The following is a 21456-nucleotide window of genomic DNA, read 5'->3' as shown; positions in this document are numbered from 1 at the left end:
CACACGGGGCCGTGTGTCACAGAGAACTGGGGTTTGGGGAATTCTTTATGAGTCTGATGACACTTCAGCTTGAAAGGCTTAAAGCATTCAATAGAATTGCTCTTATGGGATGGGACAGCCCCAAGGCTCCAGATGCCCCCGCCCGGAGACAGCTTTACTGCTAGACAGCCCAGTTGAGACCCAGGAGGCTCACAGGGTGGTGCTCTGGGGCCCTGCAGAACCTGGTTTCCTGTGTTTTTCGCTGCAGTTTTCCTTAATGGTGACCTTCCCAGAGGTGCCCCTGGGCATCTTCCTGTTCTGTGTGTGCGTGATCACCATCGGGGCCGTGCAGGTAGGGCCCTTGCCTGCCTTCCCTCCCCACGTGCTGTCCTTTTGGAGCACACATTGTGCACATGTCCTCAGGAGGCTGTGGCCTGCTGGCTGTAGTGAGAGCTGTGCAGACAGGGTGCCCACTTGGAGTGCCTGTTGGGGCCACAGCCAGATGAGTTGAGATGCTCAGAGCCTGTGCTTCCTGTGCTGACTTGAAGAGAGAGTGAAATGGGGCCGCCCTGCGTCCTCAGGTGCTTGGCAGGGTGGGGCGGCCCTGAGACCCCCCCCAACATGTGGCCTCAGGAGCAGAGCAGGGGCTTCTTGTCCCCTCTCCACCCCAAGAACATCCCATTGTGAGCCTCACAGCAGAACCCTGCCTCTCTGGGGGGTCCCCACCCGCGGCCCCTGCATGTGTGCATGGGAGGAAGGGGGCACTGGTCAGAGGCCTCTGCTCGTGCCCTGCAGCCCACCTCTCCCACAGGCGCTGATCGTGGTGTATGCGTTCCACTTCCCCCACCTCCTGAACCCCCAGATAGAGCACTGCGCCCACAGGGCCCTCTACCGGCAGCACATCCTGGGCATCATCCTTCGGGGCCCGGCACTATGCTTTGCAGCGGCCGGATTCTCCCTGTTCTTCTACCCAGCGGTGAGTGGGGGAGCGGAGGAGGGGAGGGTGACTGTGTTGGGAGCAGACGCCCCAGGAGGGTGGGAAGGGGGTGGCACACTGAGGAGCCAGCCAGCCTTGTGTGGGGGAGGGGCAGGGCTGTGCCAGGGTTGCCCAAGGGCCACCAGGCAGCCAGTAGTTTGGCGCCCAAGGTGCCCAGGAGCACAGCTGGAGGGAAGAGGCCCTGGGACCTGCCCTCAAGGTGAGGAGTCGCTACCCTCGGAGCCAGGCCCAGTGAGAAAATGCACCGTCCAAGGAGGGACAGGGCACTGACAGCTGTGACTCACCCCATGATTCCCCAAGCGGGCAAAGCTTTAAGACTCAAGGGCACCTGGAGTGGGCTTTGCTTGTTCTTTTGGTGGACGAGGAGCCTGCATGAAGCTGCCAGAGCAGCCCACAGCACGTGGCCTCTGGGTGGGGTCAGAGCCACCATGCCCTGACGAGGGACGCCCCCCAGTCACCTCAAGAGACACCATAGCAGGCAGGGAACCAATGCAGGTGGACGTCGTGCCATCCTGAGGATGCACGCGGGGAGGAGCCACCCAGAGAGGGAGAGAAAGCGAAGGAAGAAAGTTCCAGAACTAGAAGAGGAAGCTGGAGAAGTGGAGAAAACAGGAGGGAAGCCGTGAGCAGAAGGCGCCCCGGTCTGGAGCCCAGGAAGCTGAGCCCGGATGAGGCCCAAGTGGAAACGGGAACATGACGGCAGGGTGGTAGTCAGCACGCTTCTGTCCCTGGCGACAGTTCTGTGGGCTCCGCACTGGTCCCTTACAGCACGAGGCAGCTCCGAGCTGTCCTGGCCCAGGCGCAGAGGTCAAGGTCAGCTGATGCCCCTTTTGAACCGCAGCTGATTTAATAGGAACATCGTTCTGGTGACGCTTCCGTCGTGCTGGGAGGAGGGGAATGGTTGTGGCTGCTGCAGGTGGCCCCATGAGTAAAGAGGACTCGCACCCGGAGCGTCACTCGTCATGAGAAAACAAGTGGTGGCTGTCCTAAACGTCTAGTAAGCGTTTCAACAGAATTTCAAGTTTGAAACAAACAAACAGGCAGGGGAGGGCCGCAGAGCATCGTCCCTCGGGACAGAGTGGCCGGCGGGTCAGCCCAGGGTGGGTGGGGAGGTGGATGCTGGCGTCCTGGGCAAGGGGCAGCCTCGGCCTCTGTTCACTTTCCTCAGATGTGAGCGTGTTCCTCCTGGCGGGAGGGCTGCTGCAGGGCGCTCAGGCTGGGCAGGGCGTCCTCGCCCATGCCTACAGCGAGCGGTCCCCAGTGGACAGGGCGGGGCCAGGGAGGGGATGCACTGAGAGACGGAAGGACAGGTAAGGGCAGTGGGCTGAGGCCACATCCGAGTCCTGATTTCAGGAAGGACTCTGTGCCCGTGGTCGTGGATGGCGGGAATTGTTTGGACGAAGGCCGGGGCCGGAGGGACGATGAGGGCCGTCATGCGGAAGATCAAGGGGACAGCTGGGATGTGCGGGCGGCCTTAGTGAGGAGGAGTGAGTAAAGCTGAGGCCTGCAGGGGCCGTGCCCTCGGGCAGGGCCTGGATGCTGGACTCTGGAAGGACTGGGGTGGGTGGGCCCTGGAGTCTGAGTCAGGAGCCTGGGCTGGGCAGGTGGTGCCCAGTGTGCTGGGGGCCCAGCAGGCGCCTGGGCAGTGACCGTGCCCTGGTGGACGATGGCATCGGGGGAGGAGGGTCCTCGGGGGCTGGGAGGTCCCGAGCAGTCAGCAAGCCTGTAAGCGCTCCATGATGGAGCAGTCAGTTCTGTCCACCTCCCCCAACAGAACGGTCAGTTCTCTTCTTTGCTGCATTCTTCACCTCTTTCTCTCTGTTCCTCCTCCCCTGCAGTGGGGGTCGGACCCCTCGACCCCTCACCTCCACTCCTTGCCTCCTTGCCTGGGGCCCCACGCTCATCACCACCTGTGAGACACTCGCCAGAGCTTCCTGACCCCCCTGGCATCCCCTGCAGCCTCCCAGCAAGCCCACGGCCCCCATCCTCCCAGGTGTCTTTGCCACACCCTTCCCTCATCTGGGACGCTGTGCTGGGTCCACCCTCCAGGTCCAGCCCCTTCACACTGCCCTGGTCCAGGCTGTCCTGACCTCCCCCCAGTCCACCTTCCTCCCACGGTGACACTCACAGGTCCTGGGAGCTCTCACGCCAGCACCCAGCAGCCCGCACCTCCCACCTGCCTCCTCAAGGACTGAGGTTCTCTCTTGCACTGTTCCATTTCCTCCTTTTTTCCTCCTATTCTGTAGCACCATCTCCTGCTTACCCTGCAGTGGTCACCGTCTGCGTCCTTCTAGAATCTTTTGCTTTTACCTGTCATGCGCCTGGGAGGTGGCTCCCTCACTGTGTGTTTGTTGAATGAGGTGTGTGGTCCCGTGAAGCGGGGAGACTGGGTTATAAACAGACCTCTCCCCCCACCCCATCTGCGAGGTGCCCATTGCCTCCCTGAGTTGTACATCATGCATCAGGTGACCTTGAAGTACTTGGTGTGCAGGACAGAGGGGAGGGAGCCCTCCACTGAGGGCAGGGCGGCTGGGGTACAGGCTGCACTGTGGGGGCGCAGCAGCCGCAGGGTGACCAGAGCCTTCGTGGGACTTGCTCGCCTGCACCAGCCTGAGGCCCGCACTTAAGAACCCAGAGCAAGGGCACCTACTGCAGGCGGCTGCCTGGGGACCCAGGAGACACTACCGGCCGCCCTTCTTGTCCCTTTTTAAATAATCTGGTATAACATAAGATTTACCATTGTGACCACTTTAGAGTGCAGCTTTGTGGCACTGATGTCATTCACGTTGCTATGCAGCCATCGCCTCTGTCTGGTTCTAGAACTTTTTATCACCCTGCACAGAAACCCCATCTCCATTGGCAGTCACTCCGCATCTCCCTCCCTGTAGTCGCTGGACACCACTGTCCTACTTTCTGTCTCTAGATTTGCCTGTTCTGGTTATCTCATATAAGTGGAATCACAAAACATGAGGCTTTTGTGACTGGCTTCTTTCACTCATAACGTTTTCAAGGTTCGTGCACACTGCAGCACCTCAGTGCTGCGTCCCCAGTGGTCCCCGTGTGGATGGACCTCGTGCTGTTTGTCCTTCGTCCATCCGTGGACTTGCGGGTCGCTTCCACATCTCAGCTGTCGTGAATAGTGCTGCAGTGAACGTGGGTGTACAGATCTCTCTTCAGGACCCTGTTTTCAATTCTTTCGGGTGTCTACCCAGAAGTGGGATTGCTGGGTCACATGGTAATTCTGTTTTCATATTTTTGAGGACCCTCCATACTGTTCCTCATGGTGCTGCACCGTTTTACACGCCCAGCAGTCCACAGGGTCCCTGTTTCCCCACGTCCTCGCCAGCACTTGCTGTTTCTGGTCTTCTGAGAGTGGCCGTCCTCCTGGGAGTGAGGTGGCATCCTGGGGTGGTTTGGATTTGTGTTTCCCTGATGGTTAGTGATGCCGAGGATCTTCTCATGTGTTTATTGGCCATTTGTGAATGAGAAATGTGTCCTCCGAGCTCTGCCCATTTCTGCATGGGGCTATCTTTCTTTGTGGAGGTGTGAGGTCCTCTCCATGTTCTGGATCCTGGACCCTTACCAGGGAGGTGGTTTGCAGACATTGTCCCCATCCTGCGAGTCGTCTCTTCGCGTTCCTGATGATGCTCTGCCATGCAGACATAGAACTCACCTGTTTTTTCTTCTGTGGCTCATGCTGCCCTCCTTTCGCAGCCCCTTGCTTCAGGGTAGGATTCTGGCTCCAGCCCCCTTCGGAGGAGGCATCATGCCCCCCTGACATGTCGTGTGTCTCCTGCAGTCGTACCTGCTGATGGCGATGGTCATCTTCCTCCCCTACTTCAGCAAGGCCGCCAGCTGGTGCAGAGGCAGGCTGGTGGGTAGGTGCCGGTGGGCTGGCGTGTGGGGCCTTGGCGCTGCTTCCAGAGCCTGTGGAGCAGCTGCGACCACCAGGCATCCCTGCGGGGTCCCCTCCTCTGGCCTGTGGGCTCCCAGCCCCCGAGGGCTTGACCAGTTCCTCCCTCCTGGTATATCCACAGGCCCCCCGGAACTCCCAGCTCCCAGCGTGGAGTTCTTCACTTTCGACCTGCACGAGCCTCTCAGCAAGGAGCGGGTGGAGGCCTTCAGCGACGGGGTCTATGCCATCGTGGCTACTCTCCTCATCCTGGACATCTGGTGAGGACCACACTTGGGCCGCCTCAGGCTTGATGGAGGGGGTCCCCGGCCTGCCTCTCTGCGAAGTGTCTCCCATCCTCCAGTCCCACAAAGGCATGAGGTCTCCTGGTGCCACCTCCCCCGGAAGAGGAGTCCCACCCGGGGCAGAGCTCCCAGAGCCGGGGGTCTCCCTGCCAGCAGTCCCCACCTGTGAGCAGGGCCGGGGCGGGGCACGCCAGGGAGGGTCCCTGTCCTGTGCCGCATCTGTCTCCCGCCCACATCCTCCGCTCTGCTTTGGCCTCATCCCTTCCCTTCACTGTTCGCTCCTCTGCTCCGCCTGACCCACCTCTTCCGTCCGTCAGCCTTCTGATCTTAGGTACTGTGTTTTTATTTCTGTGCGTTTTATTTGCTGCTTTTCCAAACTTTCCATCCTTTTTGACAGTCGTATTTCAGTGCGTTCCTATTGCATTACATGTCAGAGCACTCTGGTTCACGTTCCCTATCTGATAATCTGAAGTCTCGATTCTCTTAATTCTCTTGGTAGCTTTTTCCTACTGTGACTTGAGAATTCTTAAAAATTGGGAGCGAACGTTCATGGATACTGATCTCTGAGCTAGACCTAAGCCCTGCAGCCAGGGCCACACTATCTTGGGCCCCTCGCCGAGTAGCTGCACAGAGTGGCTGCAGTTAGGGACCGGGGGGGTGGCATCTTCCCTCCACCCAGAGCCACAGCCACCCTCCCTGCCAGCCCCAAGGACCCAGGTGGGGGTCTCCAGGCAAGCCCCGAGGCTGTCTCCTATCTCCACCTTCAAACCCTCGAAGTTCCAGCTCCCCCCACACACATGCAGCTGCCGTTGTGAGGACAGTGTCTCAGGCTGCACCCCCCCTCAGTGATAAGAGGACGCCACCACTGTGCGCTCTGGGCTGTGCAGTTGGGGGCAGTAGCCCCCACGACCCCCATGAGAGGGAGAAGCCAGGGAGCCGGCTTTTGCTCAGAATTGCTCTTTACAATAAAGTATGGCCCTGGACTCTGACAACTATGGAGGCAAGCCCCCCTCAGATCTGCAGAACCACTCCCCAAGTGGACAGGCAGCTGCAGGAGGGTGGACAGACCACACAAGCCTACCCTGGGGTCTCGTGGGCAGGGCTGCCACTTAGTGACGAAGAGACAGGATGCAGTTAAGTTTGAGCTTCAGATGAATGACACAAAATTGTTTAAAATACTAGGTGTGTAAATAGACATAGTAAAATGAAAACTCGTGTGCTGAAGTCCACGTCATTCATCTGAAATTCAAGCATGCCAGGGGCCAGGTGGCCTTCACGGCTCGGACAGGGCGGGGCTGCAGCCCTGACCAGACACCCTGTGGTGAGGCTGCCACCAATGCCGTCTGTTCAAATCCCCAGTGAGGACAACGTCCCGGACGCCAAGGACGTGAGGGAGAAGTTCCAAGGCAGCCTGGTGGCAGCGCTGAGCGTGTATGGGCCGCACTTCCTGGCGTACTTCGGCTCCTTTGCCACAGTGGGCCTGCTCTGGTTCGCCCACCACTCACTCTTCCTGCACATCCGAAAGGCCACACAGTCCATGGGCCTGCTCAACACACTCTCGCTGGCCTTCGTGGGTGGCCTCCCGCTGGCCTACCAGCAGACCTCGGCCTTCGCCCAGCAGCCCCGCGACGAGCTAGAGAGCGTGCGCGTCAGCTGCGCCATCATCTTCTTCGCCAGCATCTTCCAGTTTGCTATCTGGACCACAGCCCTCCTGCATGAGAGGGAGACACTGCAGCCCTCCGCGCGATTTGGGGGCCGGGAGCACGCGTTCATGTTTGCCAAGCTCGCACTGTACCCCTGTGCCAGCCTGCTGGCCTTCGCGTCCACCTGCTTCCTGAGCAGGTTCAGCACAGCCATCTTCCACCTCATGCAGATCGCCGTGCCCTTCGCCTTCCTGCTGCTGCGTCTCCTTGTGCGCCTGGCCCTGGCCGTCCTGCGGGCTCTGCGTGGCCTCCGCCTGCCAGAGCCTGGGGGCGAGGATGACTCGAGGGCCCCACTCCTCCCTGCTGCCTGCTAGCTCGAGGTCCCACCCACCCCAGCCGGAGGCCCAGATGTCAGCCCAGTGGCCCGAGCTTGGGTGCTCCTCTCATCGTGACATTTTCTGTTCTACTCAGTCCACAGGCGGCTCTCCACTCCTGCAGAGGAGCTTCACAGCTTTGCGTTGCTGTTGTGCCCATCTCTGTCCCCCAGGCCCACATCCTGTCTCCGTCAAGCTAAGACAAGCCACATGGGGGCTGGCATTCAAGTGTTTGTTTCCAGGGGCAGCTGGGGCGCCCACAGCCTCGGCCTTCTGGGGGCGTGGGTGCAGATGTGGCCCTGGGTCCTTGACAGGCAGTGCAGCATCCCTGGATGTGGCTCAGCTCACTGTGGCCCACCGCCTCAGCATGCAGAGCTCCCTGGTGGCTGCTGGGCTGCCAAACCATCCCTCCTCTCACTCTGGTCATTAGGCACAGAGAGGGACAAGAGCAGCAGGATGGCAGTGCCCAGACTGTATTGTCCTGGATATAAATTATGGTCACATTCAGGTATAAGTTACACACGAGGGACAGCGCAGAGCCCACGCAGCCCCACCTAGCACACAGATTTGCTTAAATACAGAGGACAGACACCCTAACCACAATTTACAGACAATTCCTATAGACGGAAATCAACAGCAGGGCCTGTAGAGCAAAAACTAATTACACCACTGGGGACTGGGGGACGCGACCACGAGGAATGTGCATCTGTGTGCGGGAGGCACGTGACAAGAACATCCACCACAAATGCTGTTACAGTGCATTGGTTTGTGCGGTTTTGGCAGAAGCTTTTGGGGCACAGGGCTGGGCGGGGCCTGACCTGAGGTTGAAACCAAACTCAGGGCAAAGCCGTGGCTGAGGGGTGTGAGGGCCCAGCCCGGCTGGCAGGTGCCAGGCAGAGGGGAGAACTGGGAAGGGTGAGGATTCGTGAATCCCTCCTTTGGGGCCCTCAGGAGACCTCCCAGGCAGGTAGTTCAGGTTTGGTCAGGGTCCTCCTGGGATCTGAGGTGTGACTCTGGGCTTAGGGGAGACGTAGTTGCCAGCAGCCCACCCGGCAGCCTTGTCCCACATCCCACGTCCCACAGTGCTGGGTCTCCACGTGGAGAAGCACTGAGCCCGCAGAAGTCCCATCTGCTGAGCGGACACTGGCAACTGGCACGTTGAGTGATGGCAAACAGAACACAGAGTGCTGAGTAGATCCTGGGGTGATTAAAGCTGGCTCCTCCACACTTCACTCCACTACCTTCCTCTGGGCCTCCAGGGCCCCGGCTGGTGTGGGTTTGCTTCTGGTCCCTTCCAGGCGCACTCTTCACAATGGTGGCCAAGCCCACCTGGCCCCCCTCTCCCCAGGTGCAGCCCTGTCACTCTGGCGCCACCAGCCAGGGTTGGGACGAGGCCCAGCCAGCTGCCTGGGCCCTGCATCCCATGCAGCTCGCCTGCGGTGACGAGCAGCAGAGAAGGCACCTTCTGCCCAAGACACACAGCAGGTGGCCCCACCCAGCCCTCACTGGTGAAGCAAGGCCAGAGGAGCTAGTGGCTGGGGCATCCTGTGTCTGTGCTGGGCACACCCAGAGCCCACGGAGCCAGCTGCTGTGTCAGAACATCCAGGGGGATGGCCTGAGGAACACAAGATGAAGTCCAGCACCACCCAGCTGGAAGGGCTGAGGGTGGTGGGGGACACAAAGGGAGGAGTGCCCCTCCTCCAGGGGGCGAGCGGACTGGCCAGCTGGAACCCTGTGCCCACCCCAGTCACTGGTGTGGAGACAGGGGAGGAAATGCCTGCTACCCACCCAGCAGTTTCCATGGGGCTCGGGGACAAGGGGGAATCGCCCTGAGTCAGGGCTGCAAGGAGGTCCATCCACCTGCCAGCGCTGCTGCAGGACGGGCACAGGCTGCTCCAGTACCCTCCTCTACCTGGGGTCCCCCCTAGGGGTATAGGCACCCCATCTGCTCAGGCGTCCTTGGGGGTCCCGGCCTTCCTGGGCTTCTGCTTGGCCTTCCTGAGCATGTGGACCTGTCCCGGGGCAGGGGAGGTCAGAGGACTGGGTGACACAGTGGGCCACCTGGCTCTGGGACCCCAGGACGCCCAACGCCATCCCACCCCATTTACAGAAGAGAAGGAGCAGGGTGGTTGCCATGACTGCAGCTTGTGGGGAGGGAGCTCAAGCCTGACCATTGTCCAGCAGCCACCCCTCCCCTCTGAGGCCCCAGGGGGAACCTGTGACCCGGAGTTGGGGAAGAACCAGCTGCAGCAGGACTGCCCATGCACCAGGGCCATGCTGGCCACTCTGTATAGCCGAGACCTCCCAGCACTGAGCCCACCTCATCACTGGCTCTCTGGCCCCTCCTGGCTCACCCCACATTGGACATACCTTTGGGCCCACAGCTGAGATGATCATGTGCCCAGGACCCTGGACCCAGGGCTCACCATCCACCTGCACAGGTGTGGCTTTGAGCAGGGTGACACGGAAGTAGGAGCCCTGGGCGATGCGGATGCCAGAGCGCAGCCCTCCCTGGACCTGGCCCTGCCGGAGAGCACCCTGGGCTCAGTGGGTCGCAGCACCACACCAGCCCGGCACCCCCGGCCCTCCCACTCACCATGTGCATGACACCCGTCACCCCCACCACCTCCAGCAGCCCGTCATCCATGCGCGGCTTCTCAAACCTCGAGTCGCTCTCGGAACCCCACAGGTCAGCCCCCGACCCCCAGCTGTGCAGAGAGGGGTAGGAAGGTAAGAGGGCAGGCTGGACGAGGGCCAGAGCCCCACCCGAGGCCAGAGTGCCCGGGAGTCCACCGCTGGCACCTGGGGATGTTGATAAAGATGAGGCCCTCGATGCTGGGCAGCTCCACCTGCTGCTGCTCCACCTGCAGCCGGATCTCCTTGTGCAGGCTGCGTGAGTGGCTGATCTTCTGCAGCCCGACCCGCACATACACACCCTTGTTGTGGAACCTGCAGAAGGGGGACATGTCTGCTGTCACAAGATGGGGCCCTTGCCCAGCCTAAAACAGACCCAGGTTGGAGCCCCCTCCACCACTTCCTGCTGGTGAACCAGCAGGAAGTGCAGAGTGCCATCACCAGGGGGCAGCCCCTGCTTTGCCTAGAGCAGCCCCAAGCTCCTGTTCTTACTCTTCTCGCACCTGCTCGTGAACTTGCCGGGCTCCTCCTCCCGTGCCTGGTGGAAGTCCAGGCTTAGCTCTGCGTCGATGCCAATCCCACAGTAGTTACTCATTTGCACAATCTGGGTCAAAACATGTTCCCATGTGGCCCCGTCAGCCCTGCCAAGTGCTCCCCATGCCCCAGGCTGTGTCCAGCCTCCTTGTCTCCAACCCAACTCCGCTGCCATCGTCAGAACTGCTTCTGTCTGGTGACCACCCTGCTTAGTAACTGCCAGTGGCCAGGGGGGACAGCGTGGCACACGGGGCAGGCAAAGGTCTGAGCTAGGTAGCCCTGGGCTTGCCACCCAGAAAGTCACTGCTTTGTGCCTCAGCTTCCCCATCCGTAGAGGGGATGGCACTGGCACCCACGCCAGAGTGTGGCCGGGACAAGGGCAAGTCCCTAGACGGATGTGGTAAAGAGTCACCTGCAGGGGGCCCAGCGGTGCCATACCCTCACCCAGCACATGGGTACCTTGGGGGGCTCCACATCTGCCACACTGTTCTCCGCACCAGTGGCCTCGTGAGCATCCAGCAGAATGGTCCAGCGGTCCATGAGCACAGCATCTGCCTCATCCACTGATACCAGCACGGAGAAGGGGTCCTCTCCACTGTAGCCCGCCCCCCAGCGGAGGACCCGGCCAAGGTCATTCCCTGGGACACGGGCAAGATGCACACTGACTGTCCACACCCACCCCCCCACCCTGGGCCTCAAGTGAAACTTGGGCAAGAAGGGATAAACCCTACTCGCCAGCTGACCCACCTGTGCCCAGGGGCAGGATGGCCACAGAAGGCTCCGGGCAGGCCAGATGGTGCCGCATCTCCTCCAGGGCAGCCAGCACCCAGCCCACGGTGCCATCCCCACCGCACACCAGCACCCGGAAGCAGGGCAGCTGGGAGAACACGTGAAACCTGGCGAGAGGGAGACAGGAGGTGTCCTGCCACAGCCACGGCCATGCAGGTGCGCAACAAGTGGGTGGGGAAATCGCGACCCTGGGGCAGAGCAGGCCGCAGCTCATCCCCCATCCAAGGCAGCCCGTGAGGGTTCCATACCGAACCCCAACCTGTTCCCACCGGCCGTCGGCAGGTGTGTATGGGCCCCCCTCGGGTGCCTGCCAGGCTCCGTTCAGTGTGGCAGAGGCTTGCCGGACTCACCCGGGCAGAGGCCCCCCGTTGGTCAGCTCAAAGACCTGGTGGGGGTTCAGCAGCTTCCGGAAACTGCAGAGCAGGTCACGGCCCTTGAGGCCTCCGCTTCTGGGGTTCACAAACACGAGGAGGGGGCGGCAGTCTGGGGGCAGCTTCGTGTGCTGGCAGATGGGGCGGGTCAGAGTGTGCTCCCAAGGCCACCCTTTGTGCAGAGCCGGTGTCTCCCCACCCTACTGCCCAGGCAGGGACCACCCCCCACCCTGAGCCCACCTGGCCTGAACCAGCCTGGGGCCAGCCCCTCCCAAGGAAGGCACACACGAGGGGCTGCATGGCCATCACTACCTCGCCACAGACCACTCGGGGCACCGCCATGGCAGAGGGACGCCCATAGGCCACTGGCCAATGGGGCAGGGAAGAGGCCGGCCGGCCTGGAGCTCTAAGCACACAGGCCCTGCCACAACCACAGCGACACAGGGCCCCAGACTGCAGCCTCTGCCTCATCTACACAGCTAATGCGCCTAGGTAGGCAGGAAGCCCACGCGGGACCCCACCTGCCCCTCTGAGTCACCTGGCACACACCCTGGGGGGACCACACACCCGGGAGGAACTGCAACTCCAGGGCCCCCAACCACCCACGTAGCAGCTGGGAGGACAGCCCAGTTCACAGGGTGGCCCCACGTGTCCCCTCAGCCTCTGGACGAGGCCCATCCTCCCACACACAACCCCCAAAACACAGTGCCCAGGAGACAGTGAGCAGGGGAGCTGGGTCCCCACAACGGTGAGGTGGGGGGTCTAGAGTCCCCATGATGGGGGTTGCTAGGTGACAGAAAACAGACAAGCTTGGCACAGATACAGTGGAAAGTGGCCGTGGCTCGAGGCCGAGGACACATGGGGTGACATGTGGCCCACTGGGCAGAGCTGCCTGCAGTCACCACTTACCTGCTCACCCCGGGGCAGGCAGCTGACAGGAAAGAGAAAGCGCATGTTGGCATCGCCTGCCAGCTCTGCCCACGGGCCAGCTGCTGGGGCCCTGCCCTGCAGGCACTGCGTCCTCATTAGGATGGAGGTATGGCCACCCTGTCCTGACTTGGGCAGGACCCACCTTCTCCACCTGGCTTGGGTGGGGATGGGGCATCCAGGACCTGTAGGTGTCGCCCACCCAGCCACAGACTCTATGCCCATCTGCTCTAATTCTGCTCCGCCTGGACGGGGGTCAGTGGTCAGGGTCAGGGGTCAGGGGCAGAGCAGCCATGGACACCTCGAGGGGCCCTGGGGCCAGCAGTGCCAAGGACCAGAGGCTGCAGTGAAGGCACAGGGCAGGGGTGGGACTCTGGCCCCTCCCCTCACCCTGACCACAGCAGTGCCCTCGAGACGCCCACTTTTGCCCTGTGCCAGCCGCCAGGCGCCCAGCATCCCAGGCAAAGAGCACCACCTACTGGCCAGAGGTGGTCGGGGCACAAGCAGAAGTCCCAGGGCACCTGCACGGGGGAGAGGTGCCAGGGCCCAGCAGGACGCTGCCTCTGCGGTCCTTGGCCTGTCAGCTGCCATTGCAGGCCTCCAGCGGGGACCTCAGGCACCCCCCTCTGTGTAAATCAGACCGTGTGCGGCAGACTTCGCTCCAACCCCAGAGCGTTAAACAAACCAGCTGTGGAGGCCACATCCCCCTAGTGCCCACCCCGGGCCCACTCACCAGCACATCAGGGAGCACCAGGGCAGTCAGTGGCCGGCCATGCACAACTGTGTCCTTGACCAGCATGTACAGTCGCTCAGCCTCTGCGAAACAGGCCACGCCCAGCACCACTGCACCTGTGGCAGGTGGACCGTGAGCTCAGGTCGGGGTCTTGCCACCCCCTAGCCAGAACGGGCTCCACTGTAGCTGGCCTCAGGTCAGCCCACCCAAGGGTGTCTACCCGGTGCGACTTCTCCCCCCAGGGAGCCTTCAAGGATGGCCGAGCTGAGAAACAGGACATGGTGGGTGGACAAGAGCGAGACCACCATGAGGTGGGGAGGGGTGGCCTAGGACCCACGGCGGGGGTACGCCCCACAAAAATGGAGAACGCTGCTAACTGCTGAGGACCCACAGAAGGGACGCAGGCTCACAGTCTGTCCTGCCACTTGTGGGCAGATGTGAGGTTTTCTGTGATAAAAGACATGAACCCATGGGCAGAACGAGCACGGAGGGAATGTTTTCTGGGCCTCAGTCACGTTTTAGCAAAAGCATCGCAGCCGTGAGCCAAAAAATGCACTCAAACGGTTCCCTGCACGCGGCCCCAGAGAAAGGTCAGGTCCCAACAAGGAAACACAGCAGCAAAGGGTGGGGGGCTCCTACTCTAACTCCAGCTGTGGCCTGGGATGACCCCTAGGGGGCTCACCTTGAGAGGAGTAGACGTGGCTCACAGACACCAGGCCCGCTGCAAAGACAGGCTGGGTCAGGGAAGCAGGACACGCAGCACAGAGGCCTGGGGCCTGACCCCCCCAGGCCTCCGACTCCCTCCCTCCAGGCCCTGACCTCCCCCCAGGCCCCTGACCCACCCACTGGGATGCTGCCCTCACGGCCATCCACACTCAGGCAGCCCCCACCTCCTACTCAGGGTAACTTCGCACAACCCAGCAGGGCCAGACCCCAGGAAGTGCCTGCCCCGTGCCAGGGCCAGGGCAGAGAGGCCAGAGGCTCAGAAGTCCTCCTCAGAGGAGGGGATGCAGTCAGAGCCCCAGAGGTGAGGACAGAGGGTCATGTGGCAAGAAGCATCTGGGCGAAGGCTCGAACAGCAAGGGGGCAGAAGGACCCAGGACTCGACCTCAGCACAGCAGCCCCAGGGCCTGCTCTCAGGCCCCGCTATGTCCCTGGCAGCCAGGAGCCCAGCCCGGCCCAGGCAGTCACACCTTTGGTGGCCACAGCCTCGTCCAGCAGGCTGCTGTACTCCTCGGAGGATAGGCCAGGTGGCAGGCCACCGACAAACAGGGAAACGTGGGGGGCCAGGGCCCTGCCCTCCACCACGTAGAACCGCGTCTGGCTCATCTGTCGCAAGGACGTCTGCAGGGAGAGGGGCAGGGGGCACTGAGCAGAGCCCCAGGGGTGCCCGGCCCACCCTCCCCATCTGGGAAGGGGCCGCTGGAAGAGTCCCCAGGAGGAACAGGCCAAGATGGGGAGGGGAGAAGGGGAAGAACTCACAGGTGGCCTCCCTCAGGACAGGCCCCTCCACTCCCCTCAGGGACCCCACCTCCCAGGAGCAAGTGACAAGTTAGGAAGCACTCAGATCCACCAGGCCCAGGAGAGGCACTGCCAGCCAGGAGGGTCAGCTGCCCACCAAGGTGGACGTGAGGTCCAGGGTAGACTCTCTCTCCACGAGGTGGAGGCCATGGCCAAAGTCCAGCAGCTCCCCAGGGACCAGCATCCACACCCACTGACCTGCCGGATGTCTCGAAGCCGGTCAAGCAGGGGCTCCTCATCTGCCATCACCGTCCGCTGGACTACAGGGGCGAGAGGCATGGCCTATCAGCACCAGGTGCCTTGCTCACCTCTGCAAATAGCTGCCCTGAGGCCCAGGGCACCAGGAGGCACACCACTCAGGACATTAGCTGCAGGATGCCCACTCACCTTGCCTGCTGCCCATGAGCACCTCCACCAGCTGGAAGCTCTCAGCACCCTCGGCCTGTGGGGGCAGGGTTTGGGGCATAAGACCTGGACCAGTTCCTCCACCCTCCTCAGGACACCCAGCCAGGGCGGCCACACCAGAGGTGGAACAGCAGCCTGGCCCAGTGGGCTGGCCAGCACCAGGGTGGGCCCAGTGTACACACCTGGCATCCAAGCAGTGGGAGAACCTCCAGCACCACGGTCCGAGCAGTGCTCTGTGGGGTCACACGGATGGACACGTAGGCCACACCCACCCTGCAGGGGACAAGCTCAGGAGCTCTGGTCAGGCGGCCCGCCCCCTCCCGACTCCCGCAGGCAGACCCTGTGCCTCCGCCTGGGCCTCACTTGAGCCAGGCAGGGTAGATCTTCAGGACCTCCTGAGGGCGGGGCAGAGCGCGGATGATCCAGGCCTCAGACACAGCCTCGAGGGACCCGGGGCCTTGGCTGCCCTCCTCCTCTGCAGACCCGCCACTCCGGGACTTTCCCCGGGCCCCGGTTTCGCCAGCCTGTGCAGGTGCGGGGAGCACCTGCAGGTCGAAGTTGTGAGGGTCTTCCGTGATGTAGTAGGCCCGCAGCGCTGCCTCCTGCAGGGGAGGGGGCCAGGTGTGCATGGGCGCCGCAGCCGTGCTGGGCACCACAACCCCCAGGGATGGGCCTGCCACAGCCCCTGGGGGGCTCCCCGTTACCAGCAGCTCCTCACTCCTGGCCAAGCGCGGGACAGTGATGACACGGAAGTAGTTTCGCTGCACAGCGTCATTTCCATCAAAAATCCTCAGGGTCTGCTTGCCTGGGCCAGAGGGAAATGGCTGTGAATCTCTGGTGCTGGGGCCTGCGTGGGGGAGGAGGGATGGGGGAGGAATGGGATGCGGGAAAGAGGGACAGGATGAAGCACAGGATGGGGGACGAGGGACCGGATAGGGGGGCGGACGGGCACTAGGGACTAGGTGGGGAACGGAGCGGGGGTCCTGGCCGGGGCCTGGGCGACAGCTAAGCGGCACTTACCAGACTCTGGCGCCAGCGCCTCTCTGCCCGGGCCAGCGGGGGAGCTCGTGTCCACACCATCGTCCCCTTCGCCTACAGGACAGACACAGCGGAGTCTCACTCAGCGCCCAGCCCCCACCCCGCCGCCCGCCACTCCCGCCCCCGCCCCGCGCTCACCCGGCTCTGGGGTCACGCTCTCGGAGATGCGGAAGCAGTGCATCTTGCTGAAGTTGCGGGATAGCAAGCGCACGCACGCAGGGGGCAGGATCAGGGTTCGCAGGCGCCCGAACGTGCACTCGGGGGCGAGTGCCGTGGAGCAGACTGAGTGGGCCTGAGGGGGCACAGGCTTGAGCCTGGGGCCTCCGCGCAGGAGAGGCCGGGGTCCAGGCGGCTCTCAGTGACTCCACCGGGGCCCACGCTGAGCGCGTGGCCTTAACACTCTCCTCTGTACAACAGGAGCCCCCACCCCGAAAGAGAGCAACGCAGACAGCTCAGACGGACGGGGGGGGCGGGGGGGGGGGGCACCGCCACGCTCTCCACGCTGCTTTCCCACGGGACAATGCACTCGCCCCCTAGATCCCAGGCCCCACCCCACCTGCCCAGGGCCCCGCTCTGGCCACGCCCCACCCCACCCGCCCACCGCCCCCAGGCTCCACCCCACCTTCCTGCTGCCCCCCAGAGCCAGCCGCACCTGCACTCCGCACCACTCGCAGCGCACACCTGCCAGCACATCAGAGGAGCCGCACGTCTTCCTGCAGACCTCGCAGCGCGCGCCGGAGGGCAGGTTCCCCTCCCGCCAGTGGTGGTGGTGTGTGTCCTGCGGAGGGGGCCATCAATGAGTTCGCCGGGTCCCCCGTGCCCCCCAGCCCTCCAACCCCCCCACACTCACGTGGTCCCGGTGCCCGTCCCGGTGGCACTGGCGGCAGTCGCTGCAGGCGAAGGGCACACAGTCGGGGTGAACGTGCAGCTCACACACTGGGGGGCGGACAGGTTTAGGGGTCTCTCGCCGCTCCCCACGGCCCCCGCCGCCTTCTCGCCCGCCTGGGTCCCGCCCTCGCCCTGTCCAAGCTTTCTTTAACCTGCCTGCGCCAGATGTGCCGGGCAAGGACAGCCCCATCCTCTCGGCGGGAGGGGACTGTCCGCCCCTGTCTCTCCCCGCCCAGCCCTCTTCAAGGCACAGCCTGCACCCCTGTGCCCCTGCACCGGCCTCCCCTCCACGAGCACAACTCTAGAACCACAAACGCCCGCCCCCAGGGCACCCCTCCGCCTCCTGCCCACCAACCCTGACCAGCACCCGGCCATGGGCAGGGATGGGCCACCCTGAGCGGCAGAGATCAGGGCCCTGGGAGGAGTGGAGGGGCTTGGCCCCAAAGGGAGCTGGCAGGCCCAGGCAGTACCTTCACAGCGCAGCGCGGGTGCCTCCAGGCCCCTGCGGCACACGGCGCAGAACTTGCGCTTGTACAGCGCCCGGGGTCCGAAGCAGTGGGCCACTGGGACCTGGAGGAAGCAGGGCACTGCCTCAGCCCAGGGGCTCCTGGCCAATCCCACTGCCCGTCCAAGTCCTGCAGCCAGACTTCCTCCACATCCCACACAGCTCCATCACCACCCCATGACACCTGCCTGACCCCTGCAGCAGCCCCAAATCCTCCTGAGCACTATTTACTCGGTGCTGTGGGTGCCCCTGAGGGGTCCTGCTGGGGGACTCCCCAGCATGCCTGCCTCCTCACTCTGCAGGACCAATGCTGGGCTGTTCCAGCCATGGTCTCAGGCAGCCCCTTCTGTGGGGGACATGCCTGCTCCTCTGCTGCTCAGGCCCCTACTGGTCCTGTCCAGGTCTGATCCAGCTGCACTGCCCAGGGAGCCCAGAGGAGATGGTGTCAGAACCAGAGGGGCGTGAGGCCTGGCTGCTGCCCTGGGAGGGGCTCACAGGCAAAAATGCAGTCAGCAGCTCGAGGACCCAGACCAGGACATCCAAGTCCCCCATGCTGGTCCCATGGCCCACCCCATCCAACCCGCCATCTTGACCCCCAGCCCAGGACCTGCCACAATTGCCAGCCTCCCCCACCCCCTGGCCCCTGCCAGCAGGTGCGGCAGCCATGCCCTTACGCACGCGGACCAGGCTGGGAGCCAGGGTCACACAGGGGATCTTCACATGCTTCAGGCACTTCTCATGTGACATGAAGTTGCAAACTGTGGGAGTGAGAGCTGCATGAGTTGGTCCCTGTCCTGCCCAGGAATCAAGAGACCCCAGGGCTTGGCATGCAGAAGGGAGGCCTCAGGCAGCAGGGCCACCAAGGACTGTGGTGGGTCTCCAGCGTTCTGACAGGACAGAGCACCCGTCACAGTGGGCCCACTCTGCCAGAGCCGATGGGGGGCAGTTCCAGGGGACAGAGGGAGGGCACGGCAAAGCCTCCCCCCAGAAGCACCATGGACACCCTGATCCTCTGCCCCACCCCACATCCCAAGACAGCCCAGAGCGGGGAGCAGGGGCCTGGGTGGTTCTGACTGTCCTGGATGACGGTGTGTCCTGGCATCCTGAAAATGGCCCCTGCCCCCCACATGCAGGCCCAGGTCTCCTTCCAGCCTCTGCAGTTGGCCCTCTGCAAGGGGCAGGCAGGTGGGCAGGTGGCATCCTGCCTTGGCCAGCTCCTGCATTTCTGCATGTCCCCCCAGACCAGCTTCGCCAAGCACACCCTTCCCTCACCATCCCCCCAACTGCACACACATGCTGTGTGCCTTCAGAGACACAGAGGCAGTCTGTGATGGGCCAGGACCCCTGAGGCAGGCGGGACAGCCAGCCCCGGGAGGGCTGCACCTGCCCTGCCCGCACCCAGAGGAGCAGACAGCCCAGAGGCTCTAAAGGCGGTGAGCACTCAGACGTGCCTGTGCTCCTGAGGCCCATGGGAGCAGCAAGGGGCACCCCACTCATCCTGGGGAGGCAGGGCAGGACTCCAGGAAGGGGGTCCCGGCAAGACTAAGCTCAGCCAGGAGACAAACCCAAAGATGGACAGGAGTGGGTGGCGGATGGGAGAAGCGGCTGGCGTGGCCTCTGGGGGCACACACAGCACTGGGGTGGGACGGGATGGACAAGGCTCCAGGGAGCTAGGAAGTGGGCAGGCGGCAGAGGAACACACTCCCCAACATAGCCTCAGGTGAAGACTGTTTGCCCGGGGACCTCGAGGCAGCCCTGTCCCACTGGCTGCAGCCCACCCCCCAGTCCCCAGACAGAGGCAGACGAGCTCCTACGGGCTGGCAAGAGCAGCCCTGAGGCCTCCTTCAGAAAGAGCTCCAGAAGTGGGCTGGGGCCAGATGAGGTGGGCAGAAGTGGGGAGGCCCCCCCAGGCGCCCAACTCGCTCTGCCGCGGAAGGCAGCAGCTTTGGGCAGGCAGCACCCAGCTTCCTGCTCTGGCTGTAGAGATAGCGCCTGATCACCCCACACCCACATCCTGGGTGCTCCCTGGCAGGGCAGGGGGCTCCTCCTCCAACACCCTGGTCCAGCCCCTCTGCTGGCAGAGATCACCAGCTGTCACCCACAGAGATGGCGGAATGTGCACACAGCTGCCTGGCAAGGCCTCCACGTCATGCCCCCCACATCATGCCCCAGGCATAGCCTCTTTCCACGAGCTGCTTCACCCCAAGACCAGGCTAAGGGTTCTTGAGCCCCTCAGACCTGGAGCCCTGCATTCACTACCCCTCACCTGTGTGGGGGTCCTGGGCCTAGCCTCAGACCTGGCACTCTGCCTTTACCACCCTCACCTGTGTGGGGGCCCTGGGTCTAGCCTCGACCAGGCACTATGCCTTCACTACTCCTCACCTGTGTGGAGGTCCTGGGTCTAGCCTCAGACCTGGTGCCCTGCCATTACTACCCCTCACCTGCATGGGGACCCCGGGTCTAGCCTCAGACCTGGAGCTGACTCAGCCTGCACAAGTCTGTCTCCCACCTCAGGTGACCCTCGTGGCATTCCCAGGGGCCAGGCAGGCAGTGCAATATTTCTGATCTGACAGAGAAACCAGGGGTGACCAGCCCATGCCAGACGGCCAGGCCCCACGGTACAGCCCTGGGGGGTCAGGACGACCAGGCTATTTTCTCTGGCAGAAGGCATCCTGTGTGAGGGGTCCAGTCTCTGGTACCCAGACCCAGCCAGGCCCACCCTGAGACCCCAGCCTGAGTGGTCCGTCTGTCTCCAGAGCCGAAGGCCTGTCTCCCTGAGCAGGTCAAAGGTCCCACCCACCTGCCCTGCAGAAGGGAGCAGGACTAGAAGAAAGCAGACCCCGAAGCAGGCATGCGGGCTGCCCAGGAGCCAGAGGAGGGGGCGCCTCCTCGCCCCGCCGGCCAGCTTGGCACCAGGAGGGAGTCCTGTCTGGGCACGCCGCACTCCAGGCAGGCCCCGGCCAGCTCTCCATTAGTCTGAGCCAAGGCAGCGCCAGCACTCGCCCCTTGTGGGCAGCAGCGTGCACACAGGGCGAGAATGGACCGGCACCAGGGCACGGGAGCCAGGGCCCAGGCCAACCCTGCCTGGCCACGCCGCTGCCCCTTGCTGCCTCCTACCCAGCTGGGGTAGGATCCCACAGAAGGAGTCCCACCTGCTGCCGGTGGGCTGGCCTCATCCCCCAGTCAGGCACCTGCCCCTCGCTCACCCTGCCCCAGCGGCCCCCTCCCCGCGCTCCCCCCAGTGGACCCCAACCCAGGCGAGGAAGTCCAGGGAGCAGTTCTTTCCTTACACCCCACAGCGGTGGCGTGGAGGGGGGTACCGCGCGCGGGCTCCTGACGCCCCCAGGCCCCTGGAGGAGCGGTCCTCCTCACCTCCATGGCGAGGGCCTGGGCCGGGCATACTCCTGCCCCTTGGGGCCAGGGCTCTGTCCCGGGTAGGCCCCTGCTGGGACTGCAGAGGTCAGCGGGGAGGTGCCCGTCTGGGCCCGGGACGGGGTTTGCGAGGGGATCGTGGGCGCTCACCTTCGCACAGGAAGCCGGCCAGCCCCCAGATGAAGTCGGAGCAGAGGTGGCAGAAGGTGGGCTTGGTGAGCGTCACCTTCCTGAAGCTGTGGCCTGGCGCAGCGGGGCCCGGGGACCTGGCGCCCGCCCGCTCCGGCCCCGGCCCGGACCCCGGCCCCGGGCGCGCGCGGCCTCCGCCGCCCAGGTCGGGGCTGGAGGCCGGGCTGCCCGGGCGCGGGGAGCCGCTGCCGACCCAGGCGCGGGCCCCGGGGTCAGCCGTCGCCGCCATCCCGGGCCCGTGCCGCCCGAGCGCCGGCGGCAGGCGCGACCCGGTCCGCGCTCCGGGAAGCGGGGCTGCACTGCGGCGCCGACCCCGCTGTCCGCGCCGGGCTTCCGACTGCGCCCGCCGCCACTGCGCAG

General features: G+C 63.6%; 2 protein-coding genes across 24 annotated transcripts in view; one reads left to right on the top strand and one right to left on the bottom strand.

Moving 5' to 3' along the window:
- TMEM175 (transmembrane protein 175) overlaps positions 1-7936 on the top strand; it is a 27326-nt gene extending 19390 nt beyond the window's left edge. For 9 of the 16 annotated variants that reach the window (XM_023638566.2, XM_023638567.2, XM_023638565.2 and 6 more), the window contains 5 exons: positions 248-331; positions 791-955; positions 4776-4854; positions 5014-5149; positions 6533-7936. In XM_023638566.2, the coding sequence (XP_023494334.1) occupies positions 248-331; positions 791-955; positions 4776-4854; positions 5014-5149; positions 6533-7190 (1122 nt within the window). In that variant the 3' untranslated portion in view covers positions 7191-7936. The remainder of the gene's footprint in view (positions 1-247; positions 332-790; positions 956-4775; positions 4855-5013; positions 5150-6532) is intronic. The other 7 variants (XM_070264086.1, XM_005608953.4, XM_070264080.1 and 4 more) reach the window with 1 other exon arrangement.
- DGKQ (diacylglycerol kinase theta) lies at positions 7648-21456 on the bottom strand. 8 transcript variants are annotated; one of them, XR_011437662.1, is made up of 23 exons: positions 21058-21455; positions 18214-18293; positions 17501-17600; positions 16993-17078; positions 16795-16920; positions 16281-16434; positions 16125-16196; positions 15809-15951; positions 15468-15706; positions 15287-15377; positions 15087-15141; positions 14898-14959; positions 14372-14522; positions 13861-13899; positions 13179-13294; positions 11498-11649; positions 11106-11254; positions 10818-10996; positions 10317-10428; positions 9993-10139; positions 9787-9898; positions 9561-9713; positions 7648-9202 (listed from the first exon to the last, which is right to left on the bottom strand). XR_011437662.1 is itself a non-coding variant. In XM_023638560.2 (23 exons), exons 1-22 carry the CDS (start codon positions 21323-21325, stop codon positions 9584-9586), a joined length of 2733 nt encoding a protein of 910 aa, XP_023494328.1. In that variant the 5' UTR covers positions 21326-21455; the 3' UTR covers positions 7648-9202; positions 9561-9583. The 8 variants fall into 8 exon arrangements, 5 of the variants coding, with proteins under 5 accessions (XP_023494328.1, XP_023494327.1, XP_070120177.1 ...); XM_023638560.2 differs by having other exon boundaries at positions 9817-9898; XM_023638559.2 differs by having other exon boundaries at positions 9817-9898; positions 10328-10428; positions 21058-21454.

The sequence above is a fragment of the Equus caballus genome, chromosome 3, assembly GCF_041296265.1.
Source record: "Equus caballus isolate H_3958 breed thoroughbred chromosome 3, TB-T2T, whole genome shotgun sequence".
Classification (NCBI taxonomy): domain Eukaryota; kingdom Metazoa; phylum Chordata; class Mammalia; order Perissodactyla; family Equidae; genus Equus; species Equus caballus.
Note: the sequence above shows the minus strand (reverse complement) of the source record. Positions and strands in the feature narration are given on the sequence as shown.

Excerpts from the sequence above, each read along its gene's own strand:
- DGKQ (XM_023638558.2), bottom strand. The coding sequence starts at position 21,325 with ATGGCGGCGACGGCTGACCCCGGGGCCCGCGCCTGGGTCGGCAGCGGC. Across the intron at positions 15,707-15,808 it reads CCAGGAGTGAGGAGCTGCTG|GAGGCAGCGCTGCGGGCCTA; the intron begins GTAACGGGGAGC and ends CCTCCCCTGCAG. Across the intron at positions 15,378-15,467 it reads ATCTACCCTGCCTGGCTCAA|GGTGGGTGTGGCCTACGTGT; the intron begins GTGAGGCCCAGG and ends TGTCCCCTGCAG.